General features: G+C 37.8%; 1 protein-coding gene across 1 annotated transcript in view; it reads left to right on the top strand.

The window, feature by feature from the left end:
* Positions 1-24163, top strand: part of LOC149798215 (sodium- and chloride-dependent taurine transporter-like) — a 99909-nt gene that overhangs the window by 22422 nt on the left and 53324 nt on the right. Inside the window, exons 2-4 of the mRNA XM_089960853.1 lie at positions 15450-15581; positions 17117-17414; positions 20179-20311. Of these exons, the coding sequence (XP_089816979.1) occupies positions 15450-15581; positions 17117-17414; positions 20179-20311 (563 nt within the window). The remainder of the gene's footprint in view (positions 1-15449; positions 15582-17116; positions 17415-20178; positions 20312-24163) is intronic.

The following is a 24163-nucleotide window of genomic DNA, read 5'->3' as shown; positions in this document are numbered from 1 at the left end:
TAATTGCAAGCGCCTGGGGCATTTTGCCAGGGACTGTCCCAAGGGCAGGCAGACCCAGGTGAATGTCGTAGCTAAGAAGGAATGTGTGCCGGAAGCGAGTCGCAACCCAACCAACCTTGCGGCCGCAACTGTCAATGGGGAAGGCGCCACCATCCTGTATGACACTGGGTGTAGCGTCCCCGCGCTTGTCGACAAGAAATATGTCAAGCCGGAGGACTATACAGGGGAGGTGATAGAAGTTCAGTACGCGCACTGCGCGCTTGACTCATTACCAGTAGCTGTCATTGACCTCGATTCACCATACGTGAAGGGGAAAATTGAAGCTGCTTGCTTGGAGGGGCTATCACATGACGTCATATTGGGTTGCCGTTATGTGTTACCCTAGCCGAACCCCGAAACCTGCACACCTATGCCAGTGAGTGCTGTTGAAACCAGGGCCATGAGTCGACAGCCGAAACAAAAGCCAATCCAAGTTACATCGACACCGGTTAGTAATGTTATTCCAGCGGAGTTAAGGAAGCTGCAACAGGAGGACACAACTCTGGCGCAGTTGCACAAACACGCAGAAGCGGGAACAGAAAGGGAAACTCCGAACGGCGCGGTGAAGTTTGTCTACAAGAAGGGAATCTTGTATCGCCACGCCAGGAAACACAACGAACACTTCAAGCAAGTCGTCGTGCCAAAGGAAAAGCGTTGCGAAGTACTGAAACTTGCACACGAGAGTCTCATGGGTGGACACATGGGAATTGCTAAGACGCGTGACCGTCTTGTAAAAGAGTTTTACTGGCCAGGGGTCCAGGGAGACGTAAAACGGTTCTGTCTCTCCTGTGACAAATGCCAGAGAATGGCACCGAGAACGGATCAGCGACCCATCCCTTTGGGGAGTACGCCTCTTATCGATGAACCATTTAGACGTGTTGCCATGGATTTAATCGGACCGATAAAACCCGCGTCTGCGCACGGAAATCGATATATTTTAACGGTTGTCGATTATGCTACACGCTATCCGGAGGCCGTTGCGTTGCGTAACATTGACACGGAAACCGTCGCGGAAGCTCTGTTTGCGATCTGGTCAAGAGTCGGAGTGCCCGACGAGATCTTGACCGATCAAGGAACACAATTTATGAGTCGTGTGATGGCGGAGGTGAATCGTCTCATGTCGATTAAACACCTCACGACTACACCGTATCACCCCCAATGTAACGGATTGGTCGAACGGTTTAATGGGACCTTGAAAAACACGCTCAAGAAATTGTGCGAAGGCCGCCCCAAGGATTGGGACCGGTATATTCCGGCCATGCTTTTTGCATACCGGGAAGTACCGCAAGCGAGTTTGGGGTTCTCTCCCTTTGAACTCTTGTACGGGAGAACCGTACGCGGCCCAATCGCCGTACTGAGACAGCTGTGGACAGACGACCACGCTGTAGAGGAAGTACGCACTACCTACCAGTACGTCGCGGACTTGCGCAACAAACTGGAAGAGGTTTGTTCTCTCGCGCAAGAAAATCTCAAACGAGCTAAGGCTCAACAGGCGAAAAATTACAATAAGCGCGCAAAACCACGTCAGTTTGAGGTAGGGGACAAAGTGTTGTTGTTGTTGCCCCAGGAACACAACAAGTTGCAAGTTTCCTGGAGGGGTCCATACGTCGTCACCAAGAAGGTCGGAGGTCAAACCTACCGGATACAGCTACCGACGAAAGAGAAATTGTACCATGCCAATTTGCTCAAGAGGTACCGGGAAAGGGAGACCGCCAGCGATTTTGTTGTCGCAGCGATAGTCACCGAGGATATCGAAGGCGATACGGAAGGTGCTAACACTGTCCCGAGCTGTCCATTAACGAGGGCCGAGACTCCGTCGGACGTGGAGTGTGACCCCATGTTAACTGAAGGGCAGCGGAACGAGATAGAGACCTTGCTGGCCGGATATTCCGACGTGCTAACAGAAAAACCCGGGAGGACGACGCTTGTCGAGTTCGGGTTAAAGATGGTGGACGACCGACCAGTTCAGCGTAAACCCTACCCCTTGCCCCACGCGAAACGACAAGTTGTAAGGGAAGAAATCGAGCAGATGATTGCTCTGGGAGTAATCGAACCTGCCGACTCTCCGTACAGCTCACCAGTAGTCTTAGTGCAGAAGAAGGACGGTACCCATCGGTTCTGCGTCGACTACCGGAAGCTGAATCAGGTGACAGAATTTCAAGTTGAAATGCTACCTGACCCAGAACATATCTTCGCTTCGGTCTCGAAAGCGAAATATTTTTCCAAACTGGATTTGTCCAAGGGGTATTGGCAAATTCCGGTAAGGAAAGAAGACCGACCGAAGCTTGCTTTTGCTACTCCCGACGGGACATACCAATGGTTGGTGATGCCGTTCGGGGTACAAAACGCGCCCAGCGTCTTTACCAGAATGATGCGGAAGTTGTTGGAGCCCTTGCGCGATAAGGGTGTCCACAACTTCATGGATGACCTCTTGTTAGCTACAGAGACATGGGGTGAACACCTCGCTCTGTTAGCTGACGTTTTGGAGCGGCTACGTCAGGAGGGCTTGACAGCCCGCCCTTCCAAATGTCACCTTGGTTTCAGGACATTAGACTATTTAGGACATACCCTGAGCCAAGGCACGCTGTCTCCAGAGAAGTCGAAGGTGGAGCAGTTGAGAAACGCCGCACGCCCCACCACGAAAACGGAAGTGAGGTCATTCTTGGGACTGGCCGGATATTACCGGAGGTATGTCGCTAATTTCAACGCGATTGCGGGCCCGTTGTCTGACCTAACCAAGAAACGGACCCCGAGTAAGTTCGTTTGGACAGATGCGTGTGAGCACGCATTCCAAACGCTAAAGGATAGACTTACATCCGACGCCGTTGTTCGTCTACCGGACTTGGATAAAGAATTCGTTCTGCGCACCGATGCATGCGACACGGGACTGGGAGCAGTACTGCTCCAGGAGCATGACAAGACGCTTTTTCCTGTCGCATACGGCAGCCGGAAGTTGTCTGCTGCCGAGAAGAATTACTCAGTATCGGAGAGGGAATGTCTCGGAATCGTGTTCGGCATATCACGGTTCGAGCGATACCTATATGGACGTAAGTTCATATTGGAGACCGACCACCAACCACTCGCCTATCTGGCGCAGGCAAAGTTGTCCAATGGTCGATTGATGCGATGGTCGCTGTTTTTACAGCAGTACCAGATGCAGATCAGATACGTGAAAGGATCTGAAAACGTAGGCGCAGATTTCATGAGTAGAAGCGCCGAAATGATATAGATCATTTGTTATATTTCGTGTTCATACTCAGTTTAGCATTTAGTTCATTTTGCTGATTTTGTTCTTTATATCGTGTAACACTTTTGCCTTTTTAGTTTGAGTGAATAAAATCCTGATTTTATTCTCAAGCGTGGGGGGGATGTGATGTTTTACCCCAACCCCTTGTATTCTACATGTATTTATAAGTCTGTAAGTGGAGCCAGGTAAGCTTTGTTTTCCAAGTACCTAAGTTGGCTGATCCTCTTACGTAACCCAGTCTTTGTTTGAGCTCTTGAGTGGAAATCTGGCGGGAATCTTTGTACATGGGAACACGTGACGTAGACAACTTCAAAGAGCCGGAAGCCGACAATGGTAGGCTGGACAGTACATGGGGACACACAGACTGACATTTTATGATTGACAGTTCGATCAAATGACCAGAGTCCGTCGCCATCCAATCGGGATGCGTTGTAGGTGGGACTTGATTCGAGGAACTGGCATAAGACTTGTACAAGCCTGAAATTCGTCAGTTGGTGTTTAAGAGTCGCAGTGACACACACTCCGTTAGCCATTCGTAAAAATTGGCGGAATTTAGGAAATTCATGAAATAGCTTCGATCAGGAAGCTTTCGGGGGACGAGAGAAGTTCAGAGAATTTCTGGTGACGGTGAGAGATACCGAGTGAATTTCGGGTGACCTCAAGGGATACCGTCAAGGGTTCCGGATACTAGAAGAGGAACCGGAAGTCAAGATAACGGCAAGGAACAAGGATTATAGAAGAGGAAGCGGAAGTGGAGATCACGAAAGGAGAGAAAGACAAGGGAACGAAGAGATTTAGATGAGTAGCACTCAAGAAGGGAAAAATCTCCTCACACTGTGAACTTAAATGATGATCAAAGGGATCATTGGGTGAAAGAGAGACATTGATTACTTTAAATTCTTTTAAATTTCATTTATTAACTTGTTATTGTTTAAATTTCATCTTTGTATTTCTTTTAATTTAACTGTCGGCATTGCTGACTGGGGGCTCGTAGCCATAAATATATTTAGTCAATAAATAATATAGTGTCCAGAATTAACCTTCTGAATAAAGACCAGGGGAACTTCTCATAACTCGTTAAAGTCTATAAGAAGAACCCCACCCCTAGACAACCAGGGCACCCCCACATTTTAGTAAAAATGTTTTTAAAACTGAGAAGCTTATGATCCGTTTAGACAACTAAAAACTTTATCATTTTCACGAAAGGAGACAAAAATGAATGAGATAGGCAATGGGTTTCACCTGGACTCAGTTGATTTCTGATATAGAAAAATTTGTCATCAGTGAAGTAAATAACTTGCATCAACGTTCTCATCCCTAATCACGATTTTTGGCACATCGTAAAGTAGTAACCACGCGGGAGTGTCGGCTTCGAGAACTCACTCTTTTAACAAGGGTGCCGGCAGAATTTTTTTTTATTGGTGGGGGGGGGGGGAGGTCAAACATGGGTCAGACATTAAATTTTACGGATGTAGATCAAAACATGTTTAGAGGTTAAATTGGAGTGGGGGCAAGTCCGTCTTGCACGTATGTGCGGGCGATCATATATGTAGATAGCTCATCTAAACGTGGATCACCACATTCACGCTCACCTCAAGATTTTACTACATAACAACTACAAATGGTTGTCTTAATCTAATATTTATAACTGGAATCAACACTGTGCATTTTTTAAACTCAACCGTATGGGTTTCAGTTAGCAGCAAAGATGGTGAACAGACCTTTTTGCTAGAACGTCATTTTTGAAAAAATAAAGCCTCCTACGAAAATTAACAAAATAAGGTCAATAACGCCAAACCAAAACCTCTAAATTACCAAGAGTTTCCCTAACTGGGTTAGTTTATTTTGTTGCTTTATTTTTGTCGTTCGTGTTTTAAAAAGCATGCACGTTTTCTTTACCCGCCAAACGTTTCATTTAGGTCGCACTCTCTCTCTCTCTCTCTCTCTCTCTCTCTCTCTCTCTCTCTCTGCTTCTATAGGACTCACGGTACTAATTCAGTTCCCATAGTAAATCTATCTAAACATCACGATATTAAAAATTCAATAACTTAACATTTTTTAGTGCTCATGATCAAACCTATATTTATCAGTATAGATGAAACCTGGATGTCAGCTTCTGTATCGAGAAAAGGATATGAGCCGCGGCATTTTCTGGGCCTACATGTGTTTGAAACATGTGCTTTCAATTCCGCACCAAAGAGCCAGCTGCTAATTTTAGTAATGATTGTTTCAAACTCAAGACTATTAAAGAAATTCCATCAATAAAACAATGTCTCTGTTTTTTCACTTACAACTAGGATAAGCTCTCAAAAGATTATTTTTCCTACAAGATAACTTACATTATTAACCAATCCTGGTCAGCCTAGCCCATGTATGCTCTATTCCAGGCTGCTTCCCATTTTTCCATATCATTAGTACGGTGTGTCATATAAAGGTATGAGTAATTAAATCAATCTCTCAACCAAATATTTTATCAAGACCTATGCGATATCGTGATGGAGGATCATGTAAATTTATTGTTATAAATCCGTGCGGGTAATTAAAATCATCGCTAATAAAATAATGGCACCTGCTATGAAATCTTATACAGCTAGATTAGCTCGAGAGCGACTAGAGGCAATAAAGAAATTTCTTCCCGTCCGTGATTTTGTCAAACAGAAATTGCAAGAACGTCAAGAATCTGAAGTTCAATTTGCAGAAGGTACAGAACAGATATTTAAACCTGTTACAAAAGTTACTGAAAGAGTTGTAAAAGCTACTGAAGGTTTTCTTCCTACGTTGGAACGAACTGCTACAGATACTGAAAAAAAGCGAGAAGAACTAAGCAAGCGAAAACGATTTTACGAGATCTTCCAACTGAGATAGCTGCCGCACCCCCACCCCACCCCGTAGGTGAAGAAATACTTGAAGGTATGGGCAGAGTTTGTGCTGAAATGGCCGATGTAAAAAAAATGATATTGTACTAACACCTAAAGTAAGAAAAGAAAATATTGAACTATTTGAAAAATTTAAAGAAGGTGTTATCGAAGAACTTAAAAATACTAAAGAAGATAAATTACCTGGAATAATATTAAGTAGTATGTTTAATAAGCCTGATATTTTAAAACCCGGTTACGAAAATGTAAATGATGATAATCTTATTAAATGGATATATCGCGTATTTTACGACAAAAACAAGCCAGAGATGATGATCTAAGATATAGAAAAGTTGCTGATGACGTTAACAATCTTTAGAACGAGGCACTGAAACAAATTCCTCAACAAAAAACCTCTTTCACCGCAAACTTCCCAGCGAGAACCTTCCTATCAGCTTCTTTCACCGCAGCAACAGATAGAGCGACAACAATCTCCTCAAAAAAATCCCAACCACAATCTTCTCAAAAACAAAAATCAAAACCACAATCTTCTCAAAAACAAAAATCACAACCACAATCTCCTCAAAAACAAAAATCACAACCACAATCTCCTCAAACACAAAAATCATCATTTGTTAGAGATAAATTTACTCCTGAAAGCATTTCAAATTCAGATGGTCCAAAAAATTAATAAATCTTGCTGCGCTTGGATATAAAGAAAAAGAAAAATATATAGAACCTATATTCATTAAAAACCGAAGACCTGAACATTGGGTTAAAGAAGTATACATTGCTTCTAAAAATCTTCCTTCTCTTAGGAAAAATTTCAGGAAGAAGTGAAATATCGTGAATTTGAGGTTCTTTATAAATCATCGTTATCTCCTGGTATAGAGGAAGAATAATCTATAATAAAAAAAAGAATTTTACGATGCACCTGGCGCCAGCGCTGCTGGAAGTGGTTTTTCTTCACTACCTACAAAAGGAAGTGATTTTATTGCTTGTCCTAACAATATTCTTGCCGACGTAGATAGACTAGAAATTCTGATTTGAGGAAAACGTGCTGGAAATAATTCTCCAGAAATCATTAATGCAATATTTGATATTTGTCAACGATTATTTACAGGCGGCATTATTGACATCAATGTTTATCAATCTCTCATTGATGAAATTGCTGATGATTATCACAGCGATTAGCTAAATGAATAACAAATAAGAGGATTATACAAAATGCTCAACACAGACCGATCATGATCAGAGTTGAAAATTCGCGATTGCCAACTTACAAGCAATTTATGGAGATGGACTCGCGATGTTGTTCAGGGTTTATTTAAAAGAATAGCCCAAAAGACAATACCGATTGCAAAATACTAGGAATGAAAGCTGTTGATCTTCTTCGTGAAAAACGTCCTGGCGCAGTTGGTGATGATGCTGGTAAAGCGTTCTTGGCAATCAAGGATAGACTTGCACGATTAATACGACGAAAACCTCAGCCACCACTGAAACTGGCCAGTACTCAAGTTATGCCTGCAAACGTCAGTAAAATAATAAATCAAGCTGCAAATCAAAAACTATTAGAGTTGACTGGTGAAGCAGAAAAAAATCTAACTTCTAGTCTGATAGTAGGAAGTGGTCTTCGGGTTAGACGATAACAATTATAATAAAATGTTTAAGTGTATATCCGATCCAGCGTTTGACACGGATGCGTCAGTTGTCAAGGATGAATCTGTACGCGACTATCAATCTTATTCTTATGACGTACGACAACCAAATTAGCGTGGACGAATTGAATTACAAGTTCAAGATACAAGCAGATATTTCTTACCTGCTGAAACATTTATTGAAGTAGAAGGTGAAATTATAAAAACAGATGATACTAAATATGCAGCTGATGTTAGAGTTGGTTTTGTTAATAACGGCATCATGACGTTGTTTGACAGTGCTACGTATATTATCGACGAAAGAAATATTGAATCAATTCAGAAGGACGTCGACTTTACCACGACGATAATAGATCTAGCAAGATATTCAGATGATTATACAAGATCAGCCGGCCCCACAATGACGTTTTGTAAGACGATTCTGACCACCCTGACAGCAGACCGTATAATATAAGACGACCGATAAACTTTGCCGACGACGCAGGCGCTGACGTGTCACCGGTGGTTCATGGTGCTAATCCAGATTTCAACTTAGGATTTACATCACAACGATCGGTAATGAAGGATGATCGTAGAAGATTTTTATGCGCAATTCCACTATCTCACATCTTATGATTTTGTAGAAACGTTAGAAAAGTTATCTTTGGGGCTAGACATACAGTCGCGCTTGTAAGAAATGTTACTGATGTTGATGCAATTTGGCGACCTGCTGGTGATGCTGGCAAAGTAATACTAGCAAAACTTTTGTTGTGGATGCCTGTAATGACTCCAACGATTGCCGAAAAACAAAAATTACTTTCCTTTATGGATCAGAGTGGTAAATTTATATTATCATCGTTAACAGTAACCACAGACATTGTTCAAACTAGATTTACTGGTTTATTTACATGGGTTATAACATAAAAGCAGGGTGTTTCTGCACCACGGCTTATATTTGTTGTTTTTCAAGATTTTGTGCGAGTAAATTCACAAACACGTAGTCATGCGATATTTGACAAATTTGGAGTTAGTGAAATTTCCTTAAGAATAAATGGACATCAATAACCAGCTGATAATATATTACTGAATTTTGATATCGGTTAATGACATGTATGGGACGCGATCAAAATTTAGATACTGGTTTGAAAATATCTAAATTTTACTACGCTGTACCCAATTTATTACTTTTCTCTGGAGCAGCTTGATTTATCTAGAAAATCTGTTGTTGATATTCACTTTCGAGCTCAAATAACACAACCTCCTGTTGCCGTAGTTGGTCCACCAATTATTCATGGTGCTTACAGAGCAATCGCTGTTATACTCAGCAATAAAGCAATTCTGCAGACGGACGAATGATAATTATTGATATAATATGAAATTGGAAGTTTTCCCACCAACGATAGAAACCTCAGAATGAATAAATAATTATTGTAACGATGATTATAATGACAAAAAATTAATTAAATAAATAAAGAGTAATATAATATTAGTAGCAACACTACCTAATTACTCAACCGGAGATGTCTTAGCTTGACAGATTTATCTTCCTTCAGCAATAACGAAAAGTTATCTTTTGTTTATATATTTCGAAAAAACAGATTTGGTAATATTATCTGTGACTTATTGTACCGAAAGTCTTGCAAGTTTTGAATTTTTGCCAGTATTTCCAAATCTGCTGTTCTGGATTTGTGTAATGGCTCGCAAATTATCTAAAGAGTTATTGAGCTTTTCTCCATCAATATGATCGATCACAACACGGTCTTCGAGTACTCCCCCCCCCCCAAAAAAAAATAAAAACAAAAACACTCGTAGACAAACATATGACTTGGATAATGTTTATTCCCTTTAGTATTGATCATGAGATAACCAGTATTAGTGAAATTAACAACTGGTTTTTTAGTCGAGAGTGCCTGGTGATACCATCACGAGATGCCTAGTAATCTTTAATGATAGGATATCTCACAAATTCATGTTCTTCCATTTATATATAATATTATTTGTTTAAATGTTTATTTGTCAAAATTAATATTTTAAAATCAAGCAAGATGGTCTTCAGCTCTTCTTATAACTTTATCATTTTTGTCGCTGTTATTCTTTTATCATAACATCTTTTGAGCTCTCTGTATTTTTTACCATCTCATTGCACACACAACTGTGTTTTTCTTTTAACCCCAACACAACACTTCAAACACGATTTTGGCCCTAAACTCACTCTCCGTACACTTTGTAAATGATATCCTCAGAATTCATTTACACAAGATTTGTCACAAGGAATTGTAGAGACTATCATATGCCATTTGCATGTGTTCTTTGTTTGAATATATATATATATATATATATATATATATATATATATATATATATATATATATATATATATATATATATATATATATATATATATATATATATATATATATATATATATATATTTCTTAATTATAATATCAACGAATTAACAGAGATTAAGATAAAGCCTTCTAAAGATATATTTGATCTTGACAGAATATCCCCTGACCTACCGATGCGAGCTCTGATTGATCCGACGAATAAAAGTTTGATTGATACTATTCATGATGCCAAGAAAGAATTTAGCAAAGATAGTGCATCTCATGTGTGGTCGACGTTTAAATTCATGCGCAGCACAAATGGTGTCGACGATGGTATCAATGCTACTATGAACGACAAGCGAGCGGCAACGATTAATAATTATCTCGACAATCGAAGATACTTTTTCAGAGTAAAGTTTATTGTATTATCAGAAACAAACAATAATACTTGGATTATCAGTGACAAACGTGACCCTGACCTTCGTAAGGCAAAAATTGCCGTATTAAGTAAAAATTTAAAACCAGCAATGCTGACTTTTATTGACAAACTCTATTACGAAAGAGAGTATCCTATAACCGCGGTTATTTATGCAATTTATTCGATAAATGAAAACCCAGCGTCAATAATCTAAAACCGATAAAATTTTCAAAAATAAACTGTGTCGATTAACGGAACATTTTACAAACGCGATTCGTGAAAATGGTTTAACGGATAAAAGACATAATATAATAAACGTGTGGGGAGAAATAGTTAAGGATACCGGAGCATCTGTCAAAGACGTCGCTGAGCTAGGAAAGGAATTAAACTTCCCGATAATGGTAAGAACAATAACCGAAGAGATTTTATACGAATCGAAATATAAAGGAACCTTGATTGACATTATTAATCATAATGCACATGCGCGGACCAATGCAGTAACAATATTCCCACGAAATCGAACTGCTAAATTTTACCAATGAGATATATTTGATTTTATTAGCGAAATAAGTAAGAACGATCCTGTATCAATATGGCTATTTCAAAGTTTAGATAATGGAAAATATTATCAGTTTGTATGGCCTAACGGAAATATTTATCGTACAGAATCTCTCCATGAAGACATGAACATTCTTGCGTTGAAATATACCCATGACGATACTGAACAATTACTGTGTAATTGCTTTACCGTTCCTTCAGTTGCTACTCATTTTGCTAGAGAGAAAAATTCGTGGAAACCATTACGATTGGATTTTATTGAAGAAATACAACGCATTCGTGTCGAATACGGACTCGGTGGATTATGGAATACTAAATACGATTATAGAGATGTAATTTCTGTTGATATGGTTGCATGTTTTCCCGGAAGTTTTCTTGGTATGGGAGAGTGTTCTAGTATTTTTAGCGATTTGGACATCAACACACGAGATGACCATATTATCGATAAACGGACCGTTACCAGATTTTTATTTGACTGGATTTGGTTGTATCGAGTCATTTAAGTTTGCTGAATATCTTCATCCGAATTATTATGTCTGGTTTGGCAAACATTTTTCCAAAAAATTGTGGGTGCCAACAGTATTATTTTGATATATGCTCGATGTAAAAATGCTGATATCGTTGATTGTAAGTGAAGAAATTATATCATATAGTTCGCAGAAAAAAGTTTGGTTACCACAACAAAAGAAATATTCTGATGATGAAAATCCTGATAATAACTGATTTTGAAAACAAAATCGCAAAGATCTTGGCAGAAAAAAATAATCGGTAAATTCATATGATCATAAACGACATTGTAAAATTGATTAAAGACGATGCTGAATTAGATTTTATAACTGCTGATACAACGAAAAGAAATACGTTTATAAATCGAAGTAACGTTAACTTATCGGACGGAACTAAATTAGGTACAATTGTGAGTTATATTGATGGTGAGTCACCGCAGTTTACTCATTTAATATGTTCAATGCTCGCGTACTTTTTAATAAATCTATTATCAATGATAAATACAGTTTCTGAGTTTGCTCTCAGAGTCGCTACGGATTCATTTTATATCAACAAGAATACAGAATTGCTAGAACAACTACATATCGGCGCATGCATCATGGGATGAATGGAGAATAAAACAAGAATATATACGTAGTTATTCTGAATCCGCCGACGTTGAAATTAAGGGTATTTATTACCAAAAAAATAAAATATCAAAATTGTCATCAGCACCTTCTGTATATGATTATGTAGCTAGATTTAAAACAGTTTATCTCAGTGGGCCTGGAGGTTGTGTGATCGAATTATTCTTGAACAATTGTACAGAAATAGTTTATTAACACCTACACAAAGACTCGCAGGAGAAATGAAAGAAAGGAATATTAAATCATGCACTTACCTTACATTCTTACAATGGAAGGAAGGGAGATAACTGGACTCCTGAAGGAATAGGAGAGAAATATATTCCAAGGATTATTGTTTGGGGTGAATTATGCGCTGTTTCGTTAGAAACATTAAAACTATTTCTTGATCGGTTATTGACATAAAATACTGCTGTAATAATGTGTGGCGAACATGGTCAGTCACCACCTTTTGTTGGATTGTCTCCACATGAATGGTTAAAGAATTTTGTAGATTATTATGAAGAAATAACTGATTATCAAAGAGCACTTGATCCAGAATTAAGAGAGTTTAAGATATTAATCAGACTACAACCGCATAAAATTCAATGTGAAATAATGCGTGAAATAATTTCAGAAACTACTATTAACAGTTTTTGGAATTTATGGGGACCAAATGATTTGGTAGTGACAAGTAGAAAGATAGTTCGTGATACACTTCGACAACAATTATTTATGTTACATAAAGAAACCTTTTCAAATCTACCCTTACCATTGTGTTATCAATCAGCAGATACGCGACGATAGAATATCGACGTTGATATACCAGGATCGTCAGAGAAACAAAATTTTGTATTAATGATATTGTTTTAGTTCCTGACAGTGTTATTGAGTGCGCGTTAACTCCTGACGAAATCAGGGACAAAACTCCATGGACGCTAGGATGCGCAGTTGTTCGATTAATGTCGTTATTTAACGAAGCTATCACACTTGGTAGTCTTGCAACCAATTCGTGAGATCTCGTATCTTTCTGAATTATCTTCTTTGCATGTTAATATCCAAATAATCGCTCAGCAAGTGTTCGATTAAATCGTTCAACAATTGCCTGATCATGATGAATTGCAGTATGTCCTCGTCTGATTTTGACGTTATGTTTTTATCATCAGAAATTAAATACTGCACCAATATATTCCTTGCCAAGATCAACCTGTAATAGTTGTGGCCATCGTATGGGTCCTCGTTGATAAATTCGTTCAAAAGCAGAAGAAACTCCAGTTCCTTTTTTTAGCGGATAACGGCTCTGCTTCTTTATATCTACTTGCAACGTCAACAACAGTTAATACGTATTAGTATGTTAACTGACGTATTCCAATTTTAATAGTATCGTGTGGTAAAAATAAAATATCTGCTTGATGAACTTCATTAGGAGTGCTGACATCAAAATGTGCATGCTGAATGTTCTTAGGTGGTGGTAGGTAAATTTACCATATTGCCTGTCGTGCTAACCATATTGCCTGTCGTGCTAAGCATTTTGCAGCAACAGAACGTGTAACATTTGCTACATCAGTGAATTTACTAATTGCTGCTCTACCTTTCCAGTATCCTCTTGGGCTATAATAAATCGATTCCATTATTTTAATAATCGGTTGATTAATTACCAGCTCCAAAATTAATTTACTTTTCATCGCAGATCGTACTAACCAATTCGCTAATGATTCTCTGAAAAATTTATTTTTATAGAATATAATGTATGAATTAAATTCACAGCTGCAATACGTCGTTGTTGCAGACCTTTACTTTTATAAAAGTTACATCATGAACGTGATATGCTTGATCAATAAAATTTATTGGATACTCTCCAGGTCTTGGTTAATCTCGCTCGTCAAGTCGGATATCAAGTCGGGTTCCAGGATCACAATAATTATATCCAGGAAGGAGTTTTCTCCTGGATATTTAGACCATGGAGTTCCTGGTAATTTTCCCATTGAAGCAGCAATATCACCACCAATTTTATTTTTAGAAATAAATTTATATTTTTGAACCACATTTTACACATGTACCTGCAAGTGTACTCTTTTTTGGTGTTATTATTGTTGTTAATCCACTTGTGGATGTAGATGCTCTGCATCAAACACAACATAGATCAATATTATTTATTATATTTGTACAACATGGATGTCATTGATTTCTCAACGACACCAAAACAAGAGTCAGCAAAACATATTTCAGCATTACCGAATTCCATCAGAATGATAATAATAGGTTCAATTTGATAATGAGATGGCTTCAATGGGATAAATTGTATTTAGCAGTTCCGTCAGTTGATGGTCAGAGATGTTACGATGTACTTAAAGATTTTCATGAAAATGCAAAATTGTTGGACGAAAATGGTAACGATATTATTAATTTTATCACCGATATTGATGAAGCCCCGTCCGTTGATGACCTCAATGGATGTAGTATTAATTTAGTGGTATATGACGACCCAATGCTGGGCAAACAAACAAATCCAGCAAGAATATATTCTCGAGGCAGACATAAAAACACAAACGTAATTTATGTTACTCAGCGATATACACAAATAACTAAAGTGATCAGAGATAACTGTGATATTTTAGTTATGGTTAATGGAGTTGACACACATAATCTGCAAAATATTCTTCAGACTTGGTGTTCAGGGTATATGGACATGATTAGGTTCAAAAACTTCTTTTCAAAAGCACAATCTGCTCCACACGGATTTATAACAATAAATTTACGTGATCCTCAATCACGATATCGCATAGGTCTTGATAACATATTTGGTTGAGAGACTGATTTAATTACTCATACATTTATGCAGCAGAAAGAGTGCGACCTCAATGAAACGTCTGGTGGGTTGAAACAAAACGCGCATACTTTTTAAAACACGAACGACAAAAATAAAGTAACAAAATAAACTAACCCAGTTAAAGAAACTCTCGGTAACTTAGAAGTTTTGGTTTGGCGTTATTGACCTCCTTTTTTTAAATTTTCGTAGGAGGCTTTATTTTTTCAAAAATGACGTTCTAGCAAAAGGTCTGTTCACCCTCTCTGCTGCTCAATTTCTGGGCAGTCAACGTTTTACCGCAGATGGAGTTCCTTTCTATGTATTCCATAATTTTAAATGCGTTTTGTGTGGACTCTCGTAATGTTGACTTGTGAATAGTGTTGGCCAGTTGGTGAACAGAGTCTTATTCTACACAATAACGATACTTCTACCTCCCTACCATTGCAGGAGCTTTCCTCATTCCCTACCTGATATGTGTTGTAGCCGGAGCCATCCCGCTCTTTTATCTGGAGGTTGCAGTGGGGCAGTTTATGGGTGTTGGAGGTGTCAGCGCATGGAATCTGTGTCCAATCTTCAGAGGTAAAGTCATTAGCTTTCCATCTCGTTACAAAAGTTTTATTCGCTTTCTAATGATAATGAAATATTGGTTGAAAGGATATGCTGCAAAGCTACTACCAAGCTTGCATGCAAAACAAGGTGCTGCAGCTTGATGATTTATCCTTATTTAATCTATTAATTAGTTCTATTAACTCGTACCCTGTTTAGTTAAGAAAATTCTACAAATGATGGAGTGAATTCATTTATTTTGAGGATACTATATGAATTAAAAGAGAGATATCAAATTCACATGGAATTGGTAGATTTAACTTCTGAATTAGGCGATCAATCCGACGTCCTCGAACACAGATAATCTCCAAGACGCACGTTACGAATCTACGGTCTTAAACTAAGTAACAAAAAAAAAGCAAAAACCTTCAAGTTGAGTAAAATTCAGCACATAATTTATTTGTCCAGAACAAAAAGTAAAAGTTTAGAAAAGAACTATATTGTCATTTAAATCCCTAAGAATCCTAACATTCCATCACAAGTCAAGAAGTATTATTCCGAATGAATTCCAGTGGTGTTCCGAATGAATTTCAGCTTTGAATGTGCTTATGTGCCAATAGCCTGGAATAGTGTTGATGTGCAGACAGTCTTCATGTATCACAATAATAAAATCCAAAATGTCACTAAATGAATTCACATTAATCATACTTGAAAATGTTTTATTGAATAAACACTATTCAAAATAAATGAATTCACATTAATCTCTAAATAGTGATTTAGTCCGAAAGTAGTAATCACCGTTTTGTAATTCCAATAAATCAATAAAATAAATAAATCTCCGATTTCTCTCAAACTGAAATTGAACACAACTCTAAGACTGATTCCTCTTCAGATGTTAAGATAGGGAAAAAAAATAGAAATAAACTACCTAAATATAAAACCTAAGTCAGAATAAGATGATCAGGATGAGGGTCAAAAGTTCATTTGCAGAACATTTTAAGTTGTAAACTAGGTTAGGTCTCTTACTAAAACCTTAATAAAAACATAGTAAGTATCAGGTAGACCAGTAATTCCCGAGGGGGAAACCAAAGTTCTGAACAAAATCCAAGTAAACATGTGAACCTAAAAATAGTAAATATCTTAAAATATGATTACAATCATAGAAACAAATAGCTATCAAATGTGCTGTTTACCACCTTGAAAAAGAGTCATTGGTCATGTAGGCTCAAACTTCTTCCCTAAATTATGAACAAAGGTGAATCACACACAACAAATTATATATATATATATATATATATATATATATATATATATATATATATATATATATATATATATATATATATATATATATATATATATATATATATATATATATATATATATATTTTTATGTATATAACACCATACAAATTACATATACATAACACCTGTCAAATGAACAGCTTGTCATGATGGAGAGGATTTTTTTCTCTCTCCCTTGATCTGACTTCATGCCAGCTGATGGCTACTATTTATGATGTATTATCGTCAAGGCCTATTGAATCAGGCGTCTCTTTCTTTTACAGGAATTGGTATCTCCACAACCGTCATCGTCTTTTTCTTGAACTCCTACTACAATGTGATTCTGGCGTGGGCGTTCTATTACTTTTTTGCCTCGTTTACGTCGGAGCTGCCTTGGATGAAGTGTGACCCTGCCTGGGCCACAGAACACTGCTTCGAGTTCAAAGATGAGGACCCATCTTTAGCCTGTAACCTGACCGATACCGTCAACAGCAGTGGCGTCCTAGTGAACGGGACCTGTGTCCCAGGTCTCCTCAGGGACCCTACTTTTTACACGGTGGACCCCGTCACTGAATACTGGGAGTACGTAAGACACTTTACATTTCTACCGTTATTCAAACAAACGTTTTGCTTCAGTCTTCTTAATTTCTCGTCAAAAAAAGTTGAGATCACTTTCCCTGGCTGTTTTTATTTACATTTCATTACTAGTACAAGAGTATTACTAGATTCAGTGCTTTGTTTTTACGACTTGAGAAATAATAAGGAAATGTTGCCTCTCCGCAGCAAAATATGACTTGCCCGAAAGAATCGAGAACATTTACTGCACATTTAAAGACAAAGTAGAAATATGTGATCTGGTTCTAGAGTGAATGCTTGCGTTGCATGCAGCAGAGTTTATTCAATTTTAGAATGGAGACTTCAGATCTTATGTGTGATACTTTGTGTCGTATCTTCTGTGTGATATTTTGTGTTGTATTTTTTGTGTGATATTTTGTTTTGCATTGTATATATGGTATTTTGTGTTGTATTTTATGTGTGATGTTTTGTTTGGCATCATATATATGATACTTTGTGTTGTATTTTATATACGATATTTTGTGTTGTATCTTATGTGTGCTATTTTGTGTTGTATTTTATGTGTGATATTTTGGTATGCATCATATATATGATATTTTGTGTCGTATTTTATGTAAGACATTTTGTGTTGAACCTGCACGAGATCTATATGCATACTATATTATAAGGCATGTAAAATAACTTGCTGAACAGAAACATGACTATTTTAATTTCGTTTTAATGAAGGACAGATCTTGAACTATGCGCCTTTAATTTTCGTTTATAAACCTATGTATACAAAAAAGATGAAGTTGCTAATGTGATCTTATCAACAAAAATGTCAGGGTCGTTATCTTTGAAACTGACTGGTGTGTTAAAGTAATTTTTAAGGCGAGAGTGTAAGTCACGCTTGGGTTTTCCAGAATCTTTTAATTGTAATCCTTATGAAATAGGACTCAAAAGTATAATAAGATCTGATTGATTGATTTGAAAGATGAGTTGCAAAAAGTACATTTTACATGTATAGTGGTAGTTTGGAAAATGGTTATATAATTCACAACAAAAGTTATTCCAATTTGACAAGCCACTTTTAAGATAAATCGTTATTTCCTATATATTAAAACAACACCACCACCACCACCCAGAAAATTTAAAATATTGGGGTTTCGTCCAGAGGATAAATATCACTCTGTTTCAATGCTCCGAGGGTCTTGTATTCGTAATATTCTAGAATGTATGGTTCCAATGTACCGTTATGTGTTTTGGTTTGCTGTACTAATTACAAATTATTTTAATTGGCGATGTGTAGCGAGACGTGATTGAATAGAACTTGATAATTGCGGACTTGCTGACTTTATTTTTATAAAAATATTTCTAAAATAGGGGGAGTTAAAATGTGCTTATGGATAGACTCTGGACGGGAAGTAGTGGTGTATCTAACATGGGTATCAAGTAAACTTACCGAATAAGGCGAATTTTCATCTTTATAAGTTATACGTTTTACCCATATCCCTGCTGTGCAGGGAAGAGGTAGGAGAGGTTACGATTAATCCTGTGAAGCCGAACACTTCCTTTATACAGCAGCGACACAATGCTGTTAAGTTATAATTAGCTGTCGACTCTGAATAAAATAATGTAACTGCATTTAGAGTTCCTACCATTTCGTAGTGATGGCTAGTGTACTCTTTCTGCCACTTTTGATCAACATTGCACGATGAGCCTACTTTGTTCAGGTATTTAGGCAGCAAAAGCCACGTGCGTATACACACTCTTCATTTCTTTTCTAAAATTGGCATGTGTCCGCTGCTTATTATTATTACAATTGTGACAGTAACTGGTCCTTGACCACTCTTAAAGGCACCTGACTCACAATACTAACGTTTTAAAAGGCTCTAACTGCTACGTTCAATCTGAATTTATAGTATTTATCGGAACTATCGAATTTGAACTTGTTTTTCGTGTAGAAAGAAAGAAAAAAAAAAAAACGCGTTCGTATTTACATCTGTGGTAAACATTAAATCTTGAAGACCCCGGGCCTGCATTTGTCTGTAATGATGCCTTCATTTTCGTTCAATCAAAGTACCGTTCTCTGCTCGCGATAAAAACAATTTCAACATCATAAAGGTCTTAATGAAATCTCAAAATATCGAAGGAAAAACTCACAGAATAAAAACATTCTTGTTTATATTTTATTTATTTATTTATTTACATTTTTTGCATTTTTATAAATACTGTTAATATGAAAAACCTGCAAATATTCGACTTCTGCCCTATAGAAGACGTGATTTTGCCATCATAAGTGGTCATGATGGATGCTCGAAAATATAGCCGGAAATATCTCACAGTAAACCATTCATTCCAATTATTTCATTGCTGCAGAGTAATGCAAATACAAAGAACATGTCAAGAGCGATGCTTTTGCTATAGACAAGTCGTCGTTTTATTAAAATGACTTGAAGCTGGTGTAGAGAGATTGAAAGTCGCGATGAAAGGAATGAATTGATTAGTCTCATTATTATATGTATTCGTTTGGTGTTTTATGATTGCACACGTGTGATTCCGTTTATTATAAGCCAATCATGATTCGAGTTTTGCCACTATTAAGATTAAGATCAACTAGTGAAACTATATCTCCATTTAAAAGATTCGAAGAAGGAAATGGCAGTTTAAAACAAGGGCAGTATATCATGATGACATGTTTAGGCCTATACGAGATGTGCTGTGGTACGAACGTAAAGTTAATTTTGTTCTCTGATATTTTCTAAATGTACCTTTCTCTTCGTTTTCAAAGGAATAAGGTGTTATCCATCTCAGATGGCATTGACGAGATGGGAACCATAAAGTGGGACTTGTGCCTTTGTCTGCTGCTTGCTTGGATTATCGTCTATCTTTGTATTTGCAAGGGTATCCGGTCGTCGGGAAAGGTCTGTAAAAAATTATTCTCAAGGCAGATAAATACACATTCATTCATTCATTCATTCATTCATTCATTCATTCATTCGTTCATTCATTCATTCATTCATTCATTTTCATTCAATCATTCATTCGTTTTGTTCCTTCGTCCCGTCTATCGTACGCTCGTTCGTTTGTTTGCTCATTAATTAATTAATTCATTCATTCATTCATTCATTCATTCATTCGTTTATTCAGTCAATCAATCAATCAATCAATCAGTCAGTCAGTCAGTCAGTTATAAAGGTGGTATGAAAAATTCTAAATACTCAATCAATGTATGCAGTATGACATAATGTTTGTTGCATGCCAATTGGAGCATCACTCTGCCATTTCTCTTGGACTGGAAAATAACCTCCGGCAATGCACTTACGCCACATTCAGATTTATTACTTGGAAACACAGTTCTGTTCTACACCTCATACGATTCAGAACATCCTCGTATCTTTCCAATGCGAGTTTATTTAACTCTCAGAAAGAGACTCGGAAACAATCGTAGCGATTCTTTCCTAATTGATCATTTGTTCGCGGACGAACATTCAACTGGACATGAGGAATAGGTCATTATATCAACGACGTTGATATTTCATATCTCACGATTTTTCAACCATAAATGAAGTACTTGCACTTTTAATTTTTAATGTTATACCCAGAACTTTTGAATACGAAAAGGGAGAAATCATTCAGTTTCCATAACTTCAAAACGCGTCTAATGTTGCTATTAGTGATAATATGATATCGGATTGTTGCAGTATTATTAAGCATTGCCCCCCCCCCCCCGACATGATATCCAATTTCGTACTTGGGTCGCGCGTAGAATCCAATTTTTTCACCGTCCAGATCGCATTCCAAAATACGTTTTGCATGCTTTTATGGAAGGCGCATCGGAACTCGGCTTCTTGATGTTGTGAGTAGTAAATGGGGGCACTTTACGTACAATGGGAATTAGCATTACAGACCCCCCCTGGGTTAGATTACGTACAATGGAAATTTAACATGGCGAAAAATCGTGGGTCAGATTACGTACAAGGGGAATTAACATGGCGATAAATCGTGGGTCACTCTACGTACAAGGGGAATTTAACATGGCGATAAATCGTGGGTCACTCTACGTACAAGGGGAATTTAACATGGGGAATAGAGTTTGGGCTTGTTTAGGGACAAGGGGAATGGAACATGGGATTTTTTTTCTTTTTTTTTTAAAAAAATTTTTTAAAAAAGGGGTAGGCAATTCAAAGACTATCTCTTTTCGAGAAATATGGTTGGCCCTGAAAAGGGCCTTTGGGTTTTTCTTCTTCTTCTTTTAACTTCTTAACTTCTTCCACCACCCTCTTATTTTGTCCATCATTCCTTTCTTCTTTTTCTTTTCTGTTTCCGGCAACCAGTCCGGGTGGCCCATGGCCCGGAACTTCTCTTGGATTTTCATCCAGTTTGTGTTCAGTTTTTCAAATTCATCCCTTTTTTTTCTATTTTCTTCTTCTTTTCTTTCTTTATACCATCTCTCTTTAATCTTCTTGACTTCTACCTCCATCACTTTTCTCATCAACTCCTCTCCTTTCCTCAGTCTTTCCTGGCCTCTCTCCACATAAGAGCACTCTGTCCCATGTGACATTTTTTCAAGAAAGCACCTGACTTTGCTTGCATTGTCAAGTGCTTCCTTTAGGCTTCCCACTCTGACATAGGTGGGATTTATCATACCTCTCAATCTTTTTTCCTCCTCTTCAATCATTCCTGCTATCAGTTCTTTGGCTATGTTTAGACATTTAGCGTAGTCCAGGTACTCTGCTATCTTCCATTCTTTTTCCAGTCTCTCCACTACATAGATACCATCTATTATCCAGTTGTATATATGTACCAAATTGTTGAACAAGTCACTTGCAACCACCATCTTCTTGTTTACTTATTCCGTAGAATGGTTCGAACGACGAACGTGGTGGCTTATTATAGTGAAAGCGCGGACGTGATGGAAAACATCCCCTAAAAAACATAAAATTGATCTTACCTAGATCATGACCCAACATCGCGCGTACGTGAAGGAAAACATCCCCCTACTTTCTCATTTCATATAATATAACCACAACTATACTCTCTACATACGCTAAGAATCAATAAATAAACCCATAATCTACTATTCACACAAACTTACTTCAACATTTACAAACACAAACACACACACACACACACACACACACACACACACACACACACACACACACAAACACATACACTTTCAGTATTAAAAAAGAGTTAGTGTTTATTTTCACACTACTCTACCTACACTCATTGGCAAATTAATAGTTATTTCTTTTCTAGAGTATTGGGTAGCCCTGAAAAGGGCTGTTGGTTTTTTTTTCAACTCCAGATGCACCTATCTAATGGTTGCACCTTCCTGGCCTTGCACCACACACGCATCTTCTTCCCCAGTCTTCTTTCACCTTTCTTCTGGGGAGCGCAGAGGGAGGATGATTCGCTTCAACACCCCAATCCTCTGTCTCGGGAATATTGAACGACATCCTCTCTTCTCTTTTCTTTTCCTCTTCTTCCCTCTCTCTTCTCTCCTCCTCTTCTTTCTTCATTCTTGCTTCTTCTACGATAGCCTCCGCTGATAGTTCGTTTACTATGCGCCTGGCATATTCCAGGTGCATCTGGAGTTCTAGCAGCTTCACAATCCTTGTATTCATTGTCTTGCTGTTAACAGGTCGACGATGGGCCCAACTGACGATTTGTTTTTAATTTATACTGAAAGCGCGGACGTGAAGGAAAACATCCCCCTAAAACATAAAATTCATCTTACCTAGATCATGACCAAAAAACAACAACGCGCGGACCTAAAAGAAACACTCACTCACTTTTTATGCTACCCATCACTATTTTAAAATTTTTTATAAATCACTTCAATAGACTATCCACATACTCAAAGCAATTCAATCTAACTCCAAATATACACCTCAAACACCAAAAAACAAACATCATTTTAATCTAGTATCCACACCAACTTACTTTAGCTCTTACTAACACAAACACACCAACACATACCCTCACATTTTTAAAAGCAAGAGTTAGTGTTTATTTTCACACTACTCTACCTACACACATTGGCAAATTGATGGTTATTTCTTTTCTAGAGTATTGGGTAGCCCTGAAAAGGGCTGTTTTTTTGTTTTGCTATGGCATTCTTTTTAGTTTCTAAGAATGCGATGTCCTCTGAGGATAGACTTTCTGGCGATAGGTCTGCTTCTTCGAAAAGAGAAGAAGAACTCTTTCGTGTCGATACGGCAATCGACAAAGCCTCTGTCAGCTTCAGGTTGTTGCTGCTGTTGCTGTTGCTGCTGCTGTTGCTGCTGTCTCTGAAGTCTGTACTTCTCTGTCCATTCTTCTTTTTCCCTGTTCATTTCTTCTCTGAAGAGCTCTTCTATCAGGTCTTCAGTGATTTTTAACATTCTCACATTCTCTATTTCTTCTGGCTTCGGTATCAGACTGTGTCTGACCCTATGCAAATTCACGTAGGCTTCGTTGAGTTTAGCTAGTTTGGAGCACATCTTCGTAGGAGGATGAGTCAACAATGGATGGTTAGACTGGGAACAACCCGGTTCTTAAAGTCAAAGCGCGGACGTGAAGGAAAACATCCCCACACGGTTTTCGAGCCGCAACGTTTAGTGAGTGTCATGAGAGGGATAGTAAGAAATGAAAGAGCATCAATCCAACATTCTTCTAGCTAAACAAAAGACAAAGGCATTTTTTTCTAAACACAACATTTTTTTATTCAAAAATCACTTAACACTAAACAACAACATTTCTAACATTTTTTAACAATAATCCAACAC

Source organism: Sinohyriopsis cumingii, chromosome 6, assembly GCF_028554795.1.
Source record: "Sinohyriopsis cumingii isolate HCF-2022 chromosome 6, ASM2855479v2, whole genome shotgun sequence".
Taxonomy (NCBI): Eukaryota; Metazoa; Mollusca; class Bivalvia; order Unionida; family Unionidae; genus Sinohyriopsis; species Sinohyriopsis cumingii.
Note: the sequence above shows the minus strand (reverse complement) of the source record. Positions and strands in the feature narration are given on the sequence as shown.